This window comes from Mchenga conophoros, linkage group LG7, assembly GCF_057382185.1.
Source record: "Mchenga conophoros isolate Kocher_MC1m ecotype Shallow Benthic linkage group LG7, M_conophoros_male_GT1.1, whole genome shotgun sequence".
Lineage (NCBI taxonomy): Eukaryota > Metazoa > Chordata > Actinopteri > Cichliformes > Cichlidae > Mchenga > Mchenga conophoros.
In genome coordinates this window covers 38831775-38840763 of record NC_140532.1, presented here as the reverse complement: position 1 = coordinate 38840763, position 8989 = coordinate 38831775, and the positions used below count along the sequence as shown (strand labels likewise).

The following is an 8989-nucleotide window of genomic DNA, read 5'->3' as shown; positions in this document are numbered from 1 at the left end:
CGAAAGGCGAAATAATAAAATGCCACAATGTGGAGGGATTTGAGCATGGCTGAGCCACTGTGTGTCGCTGTGTGACAGCTGAGCAGCGAAAGGAAATTAATTGAGGAGCCGGCTCTCGCTCAATGGGAGTCGACTATTCTGATTCACTACAAAGCACTCTCTAAGCACGGCTCTCAGAGCTAAAGCTTTTGAGCATTATACATTATCGAACGTTACGCTGTGTGTCATGGATACTGTTGACTCCAAATCTCCCGACCACTATGTTGACCTCAGACAGCAAGACCGAGACAAAAGTACGTTGAGACCAAGACCACGTAAAAGTGGTCTCGAGACCGGTCTCGAGACATCCAACTCTACTTAGTACACAAAATAGTACATTTCCGAGTACTCTGCTTCCTCAGTCTCAAAGTAAAGTTTAGAGGAAAGGCAATGTGCACAAAGACAAAAACGCTGCATAGAAGGAAAAAAGAAGGTGAGAAAAGAGTCGAAAGACATGCGTGCCAATGAAAATAAGGTGAGAGAATGAAAACAAAAGGAGGAGAGAATAGAATAAATGACACAGAGTTACCCGAAGGAACAATGAGAGCCTCCTACACTGCAATAAGCATTTAATTTCATTGCATACACACTGCTAATGCAGTTTTTTGGGAGAATAGGTTCAAACAAAGGAAGATGCAGTTAAAACATAATAGAGAGACAATTCAAGGTTCAAGGTTCTTTATTTGTCACATGCATAGTTATACAAGTATAACACACAGTGAAATGTAGCCTGACACGCTCCTCGACATGTGCAAAAAATGGGGGGGGTAGAGGAAGAACATTATATATATATATATATAGTATATACATTGGGTGAATGTGCAGTAGTAGCAGCAAGCAGGTGAATAGACATCTGACTATTTTACAGAATAGACAATATAAACATATTTAAAATTAAAGGAATTTGGAATGTACATTGTGCCTTGGTTTAGAGCAGGGGTGTCAAACTCAAATACACAGTGGGCCAAAATTCAAATCTGGAACAAAGTCGCGGGCTAACATTAATATTTATTGAAAAAAAAAAATCTTCCTCCAGATATAAGAATGAATCTTTTCTTATGGACTCAAACACGTTTTGCTGAAAAACTGAATATGGAACAAGCAAAGCTTAATACTAAACAATATATATATTAGCTGTATAATACCAGTAGGCCAGCTCTAATAGTCATTTGGTATGGCTTCGCGTATTTGTATTAGGTTGTATACTTTTTGTTTTCAAATAATAAAAAAGAAAACAAATGATCAATGAACAAATATTTTCTCCTTGTCAAAAAGAGTTTTTCAAAGCTCCACAGTTATTAAAATGTACACCGTTCCAACCTGCAGTAGCTTGTCACAAATATCCAAAGTATAGGAAACATTTTACGCTAATATATAGTCATTAGTGTAAATTTTTAGTATAGTGCAGGATATAAATTTGTAACAGTAAAAACGAGTTATCATCACTTTTAGTGGCGTTAGTATGAAAGTCTTTACATTCATGTTATGTGTACTAGTGTCAGACAGATTGGTACTCTCTCTCCCAGGCTGTGTATCTGTCCATCAGGTTTCGTGCTGAGGGTTTGGTGTGTTCAATCACATTCAGGAAATCAGCTGTTGTTACAGTTTCCAGTTGGATGGCGGGCATGTCTGTGTCATCTGTAAAAGAGAATCACAGTAAGACAGAGAAGATGGCTGTTGTAGGGGTCAATCTTGACATTGTGTGTGTGTGTTGTCCTACCATCCTGATGTGACTCCAGAGCATCAAAGATCTTTCGAACTGGTCTCATGGCAGCTTCCTTACATGCCAATCTTATATCTGAGCCAGAGTAGCCCTCCATCTCCTGGAAATAAAACACACAAATGTACAGATGTACATGAGTGAACACATTTCCTTCCAGATAACATATATGATTTATGAAATATTAATTACAGAAAAATTGTTAAGCATAACGATTAAACACTTGACAAACTCCATACGCACTTTTGCCAGTGCTTCGTAGTCTAGCACAGTGCGTAGCTCCACCCCTCCTGTGCAGCTGAGAGGAGGCAGCCAATGAGAAATCATGGCTTGGCGAGCTGGTGAAGAGGGAAGACTCACTAGAATCCGCTTCTCTAACCTCCTCAGCATTGCGTGGTCCAGTTCCCTGAGAGAAGATTTATTAGAAACAAACAAAGGCAGATTTAACTGTCATAATTTTATAGCTGTATTAGTAGTCATCTTTTTGTATTTATACAGCTGTGACTTTGAAATCATAACATCATAATCTTGTGTTTGTCAAGAAAATGAAGGGTCTTTTTTCAAATGCATTCAATGCAAGAAAAATGAATGAATGTTAAAATCAGGCTGAGATGATGCTGGCAATAAATTTACGAGGAGGGTTGAAACAGCAAAAATAGTGAGTTGCATTTTTCTGTCTTCCTATTTATTTGTATATGCAACAGAAGGCCAATAAGTCCAAATGTGCATGTGATTAATCTACCAAGGTAGGTTGGAGGCAGCAAGTACAAAAACCAGGTCATCTGATCTGGCTAGTCCATCCATCTGAACCAGTAACTCAGTCTTCATCCTGCGACTCCCCTCGTGCTCGCCCCTGAAAGCAGTAAACAGAGGTTTTGTGGACAGCAGCAGTGGCACAGCTACATTTTACTGCACTTCGTGGTTGAGCTCACCCCATGCTGCTTCCTCTCTGGCCCATCACTGACTCAAGCTCATCCAGGAAGATGGTGGATGGAGCGTGGTACCTGGCCAGCTCAAATAGAACCTGCAGACACATGTATTAAATCATTTACACTAATTAGACATCCCCCCCCCAGAGAATAGTATTCAAACATGTTTTTGTAAAATTCTTCCTATAGCTGACAGCCTACCCTGACCAGTTTCTCAGAGTCTCCCCTCCACTTGCTGACAATGCTGGAAGCTGAGATGTTGAAGAAGGTTGTCTTACACTCTGTAGCTACGGCCTTGGCCAGCAACGTCTTACCTGTACCTGCGTGGGTAAGGGAATGTGAAGTTTTCATAGTGAGACCCTGACATTTTTTAATATCCTGCACTTGAGTCCTTACCCGGGGGACCATAGAGCAGTAAACCCTTCCATGGAGACAGGATGCCTGTAAAGAGTTGGGGATACTGAGGAGGAGAGACTGAGTCAAAGAATGAGGGGGAAACATGAACAAAACAGTATAGATACACAACTTGAGTAAATCACATCCTAGCTCAGTATGAGAACACATTGTATTTCCATTTTCAGCACACCAATAGCAAACTGAGCTCTGTGCAAAGAAACCTGATAAGTCTGATGATGCAGTTTTTATCTATTTGCAGAAGCACAACTTGTGTGACTGTAGCAGTACAATAAATTCTACATGGCATGCCACATGTGTCTTTCTATCCATTTCTGTATCTGTGTTACCATAATATCCCAGGTAAAGATTTAATATTAGTCTAATAGACTGGCCTGACCCCACTGCCCTCCTTCTCTTTAAGCCCGTTAAAAGAGATGTATTCAGAATCGAAGATGGGCGACCGGAGCTGAAATACCAGCATGCTCGGGTAGCGGCCGCACCTTAATGGGATAAACGACGGCCTCTTTGACTAATCGCTTGGCATCCTCCAGACCAATGATGTCCTCCCATCGCACATTGGGGCTGTGCAAATAGATGTCCTTTGGAAAAGCATACACACACACACACACACACAACAGAGAGTGAGTGATGCATGTGGAAGACATAAGCCAGAAATTGGCCCCCACACACATCCTGGTTGCGTAAATAGGTGTCTTTTAGAATGAAACATCGGGTAAGGGAAGTGGATAGAGCCTGGGCCTTCATTAATACAAAAGATCAATTCATTCAAAACAAAGCCCTCTGCTGCTCTGTAGTCATATGGAGGATTTTCATATTTTTACATCATATTCCAAGGAACAAATTAAGATAAAATCAGCTTCTCCTCAGGCTTATTAAGGTGTGTGTGTGTGTGTGTGTGTGTGTGTGTGTGTGTGTGTGTGTGTGTGTGTGTGTGTGTGTACCCTGCTGACGATCGTAGCTAGTGCCCTCATCTCACCACTCATTCCAGAAAAGCCACTCAGTGGCTTCAGTAGGCGTTCCTGCAACATAGACTTTTTATTATTATCAGTAGACATTTTGTACTTTTTGTTGCCTTCAAATAGTTTTTATTTTGGACAATTCAGACTGTTACCAAAATATATTTTTACACATTTCACAGTTGTTTGAAGCTTGTCTGAATATTATGACCTTTTTTATAAGTCAGTTTAGTTCAAAGGCTCCAGCATAATTACCATATGGTCTGAATCAATCCCAGCTCCTCTGACAGCATCCTGGATTGCACCTTTGGCATCAGTCATCTGCCCCCAAGATACATAAGAGAACATAATAGGAACAAAAGTGACAGCGGTAATTTTGTTTTAAAAAGGGTGAGGACTTCTATTTTATGTTTTTGCATTTGGCACGGCCAAATCAACCCCAGATCATAAAGGTGCTGGTTTATGTTGTAATGAATTAAACATAAACAATTTTGTTAGCATCCTGCTGCAGCATCATCGTAAAATGAAAACCGTCTCATAAATGTCATACAAGAAAAAAATGTGATTAACTTCAATTGGGACGATGAGGTTTGCTTCTGTTCTCAGAGTATTCACTTCTCCAGTACCTTCCTGTTTGTGGCACACTCTCCAGCTGGTGCATTTTTGATGGAGGATACGCTGAGACCAAAGTCCGATGACTGTGGAGCAAGATAGGTGCCATTCTCCTAGGAAATTAACATAAATGTCAGAATAATTGCTAGCTAGAGTACAGAGTTGTTTTGATTTGACTTCATTTTTCCACATTTGCCCGTACACTAGTGGCTGGCTTCTTTGCTCCAGTTCCTGTGTTTGTGTTCCGGGAAGGGTTGATTTCTGGGAGGGGTTTCACAGCTGAACGGGGACTCCTGGGGACAAATAAAAAACAAAACACATGTATTTTTTTAACTGTCATGCATGGACTAGCAGCATGGCAGACTCACTTATTGTTATATATTCAGGTGGGAATCACCAGACACACCCATGATACAATATTATCACAATACTTCACTCATAATTATTATTGTGATTTTTAATATTTTGTGACATGCTGAGTTTTGCAATAACATATTTGCAATTTATCACCCATTTCAACTACAAATTATCTCCTCAAAGTTCAACTTGTCAATATCTGTTTTATGCAATAAGTTTTTGTTTTTTCTGCCCTAAATGTCGCCATAAGACAGTGTCTGTGTTGCTTTATCGATACAATATTGCCACCGAAAATACTGAGATTCGATGTTGTATCGATTTTTCCCCACCTCTACTGTGAGCATGTATGCACAGCATACTTGGCCCGTGACTGACTCACCTCTTAGTTGCACTACGTGTTGGATATTTTCTTTCACCTGGACAGAAAAAAATATCAGAAAAAAACATGCTAAGACTATAAGTTAGTTTTTAATAATTTTACAGAGCATGCGATATAATTTTCATTGCTTCTCAGTGTTTCAGCAGAGTTCTTGCACCTGCTTCTGCTATTCTTCTGATAAGTTTGGGATACTTCTGGAATTTGACGTAGTGGTAGCTCTCATACTCCATCAACACCATCTCCAGATCGATGTTATCGCTAACCTCGAACCTCCTCACACCTCCATTTGTCTCGTGATCCAAGGCCACTGCTGCAGCTACATAGCTGGTGGACAGACACATTGCAAGGAACAGATTTTTGATGTGCTTGTCTTGATGAATTGCATTTCACTTTTTCTATACAGACATACAAATATGACCTTTTGGTTGGTTTGTTACCACTTATTCAATAATAAACCAGCAATGCCATTTTGCATAATGCCATTCTGTTTTGAAGTAACAAAGAGTGAATTTATGTATTCTACTTGCTCTGATCAAAGAAACTCAGCCACCTGTTTTAAAAGTCCGTATCTAAACCTGATGCTAAAAATGTACTTAAAAGAAAAGTTCATCTTTTTGATCACCACTTGATGCATCCACACACACACAATTTTATACTGACCCTTGCCCCAGCAGGTGGTGATAGATGAGGATGAGGAGACTTTTCTTCCTCATCTCAGTCCTCTGCTCATCCTGTTGGACAGCAACAAGAACAGCAACAACAAGAGGACAAAAGGGGAATTCAAATGGAGCTGTTATATGAGAAAGAACTACCAAATAATATTGTTCAATTTGTCACAGGTGTCATGAAGAACAGATATGGTCTAATAAAGACCAATACAGTCCCCCCAAAAGCAAAATATTTTAGAAGAATATTAGGATTTTTTTAACAGAAGGATATGAAGTGTCACAACTTATGGATAAACAAAACTTTAAAGTGAATCACTGAAATGCAAAGAAATTAGCCACTCCATATACAGGTTATAGCAAGATATAACATTTAACAGTATTATTTTAGGCCATGATGCTATGCATAATAGCAAAAGCATTACACAAGTGAGCCACAGCACTCAACAAATACTGGTTGGAACTCCATTCATTCATCCTTTTACTTCGCCTTATCCAATCAGGGTCACCATTAGGCTGGAGTCTGTACCAGCTGTCATATAGCGAGAGGCATGGTACACCGTGGACATGCTGCCAACCTAACGCAGGGCTAACACATTCCTATCTTATGATCAAGTTAGGAGTCATTGATTAAACTAATGTCCATGTGTTTGAATTGTGGGAGGAAGCCAGAGTAGCTGAAGAGAACCCACACAGACACGAGGAGAACATCCAAACTCCACACAGAGACATGCCAGCTGGCCTGTGGATAGACCTCTTTGGGAGGCAAAACTCTTTACCACTGTGCTACCCACGGGCTTTAACTGTATGCCTAATTTCAGTAAAGATGGAAGTCTCAAGAACTGTACTTCTTTAAGCTTGTGAAAATTCCCACTATTGGTTAAATACCTCGCACCTTCCACCTGCTGTTTTTAGAACTTAAGAAACCTCTCGGGTGAAAGATGAAAAACATCATCAAACTTAAAGAAGTCCAACTGCTTTTTTTTTTTTTTACAAGTTCTTAAAGACTGCCATGACCTGGATGACTAAGAACCTGCACAGACAATAAAGATGGAAATGACACTCCCTAAAGTATTTATTTATGTCTGTGGTCTAACTAAAAGTAGCCACTAATTATCAACTAACGAGTTAGCCTGTGCTCGTTAATGCTTCAGTTCTCTTCTCTTCCCTGGTTCAAACATGTGGAGGAGGAATATTTTATATTGGGCTGGAAATACAGGGAAAACACAGTTGCCAGCAGAGGGGGCCAGCCAACCACAAACAACAACCAGTTGACGCTGTCTCTAGGCAACCAGTGAGTGCATGCAGAACTTAACGATTAGCTCGACGGCTAACTACCACGCTCGTGAAAGCGACAATATAGAAATCCCATCACATGTGTAAAACAAATCGACCAACACCTGGATACATATGCCTTTAGCTTAACACTGCTTACAGTACCAGACAGTTCAGTGCCCATCTGTTCACTGCCACTGCTAGTTAGTCACAAGCTGATATCTGAAAACAGTTGTGCGTCAAATTTGCGTAAAACAACAAGAAACAAAAGCCCGTGTTCACTCACCGCCTCTCGGGCCTGGTGGGCGACTTTCATTGACTGATAATTGAGCTCCATTACTGCTGTAAAAATTTCGTAAGGTCGGTATTATTCGTTAGGTGATGGTGAAGTTGGTCCACCGCGTAGTTCTGTCGGGTCTTACGTTCCCCTCGGGGCTACCGTACTTAAGAGTATGCCTCTTTTGTGAAGCAGCAACGGTGGTAAAGAAAAGCATCACCTATGCTTACTTTGAGAATTTAGAAAAATCTCAATGACAAAATGTTTCATTGACTTAAAGTTTTGCAAAAATGAGATGTTAAAAGCTCTTTAAAAGCTAGAATGCTAAAGTTTTGGTTTTTTTTTATTGTTAGGTTTCATTAAACCGCAATATCTTAACTGCCTATATTGCACTTTTGTACTCAATCACAAATGTTTTCCAATTTGACATGTAGCCTACTACCTTTTACTCTGATGTTATTATCTTTTGAAAGCCTCCTGTAGAGCTCACATTTGATTTCTTTTCAGGTTGAAACTGATCAGTTGATGTATGTCATCCTGATTATCTCCACTAGAGAGCAGAAGAGATCTATATAACATGCAAGTCACAGCGGTACTATCAAAGGACACCATTTTAAGCTACTTTAATTTATCAGAATGTGTGTGAGTGTTTTGTAAATGTGAATATGGGTGATGAATAGATCCGTTTTGGCTGTCTGGTTTTTGAGGGCATGCTTGTGTCCATCCTTAGTAACTATTGTGCTCTAACTCTTTGTGTGCATGTGTGTCTCCAGGGGCAGACATACACACAGAGACATCTATTTGCACAACTCCAGCAACCAGTGGGAGGACATAAACACCCTGGAATAAGCCAAACAATTAGTTAAAGAGAGCGTTGTCTATCCCATTAGGTGCAGCTCCTGCTCAATCACGCTGGTATTTCAACACTGGTTGTCCAGCTTCGATTCTGAATAAATCTCCCCCAAAGAGCTTAAAGAGCAAAACGGTAATGAGGTCAAGCCAGTCTGTTAGGCTGACATTAAACCTATATTTAAGATAACATGGTAACACACACACAATAGACTAGCAGGAATAAGGGAATATTAAAGTATATGCATTTGTTGAAAACTTTAATAGGTACACCTGTTCAGTGATTGGTAGTGCAATTATCTAATCAGACAATGACATGTCAGCAGCTCATGGCATCTAGGCATGTAGATGCCATCAAGATGACATGTCAAGGTCACGAGCAGATGGTAGCCAGAATTTGCAATAAACAACATGAAAGGGTGCCGGTGGTGTAAAGTTGCACTCAAAAAAATAATTCATTGGATGAACGTAATTTTATCTTGCCACTTATATTCCATCTAAACAAATCATGTTA

General features: G+C 40.0%; 1 protein-coding gene across 1 annotated transcript; it reads right to left on the bottom strand.

Moving 5' to 3' along the window:
* Positions 1 to 712: 712 nt before the first annotated feature.
* LOC146570623 (katanin p60 ATPase-containing subunit A-like 2) lies at positions 713 to 7804 on the bottom strand. The gene is made up of 16 exons (XM_085279176.1): positions 7636 to 7804; positions 6070 to 6140; positions 5567 to 5733; positions 5410 to 5446; positions 4876 to 4966; positions 4688 to 4786; positions 4317 to 4382; positions 4047 to 4124; positions 3585 to 3683; positions 3085 to 3148; positions 2890 to 3008; positions 2692 to 2783; positions 2502 to 2612; positions 2003 to 2165; positions 1760 to 1862; positions 713 to 1677 (listed from the first exon to the last, which is right to left on the bottom strand). Exons 1-16 carry the CDS (start codon positions 7684 to 7686, stop codon positions 1538 to 1540), a joined length of 1551 nt encoding a protein of 516 aa, XP_085135302.1. The 5' UTR covers positions 7687 to 7804; the 3' UTR covers positions 713 to 1537.
* Positions 7805 to 8989: the final 1185 nt, after the last annotated feature.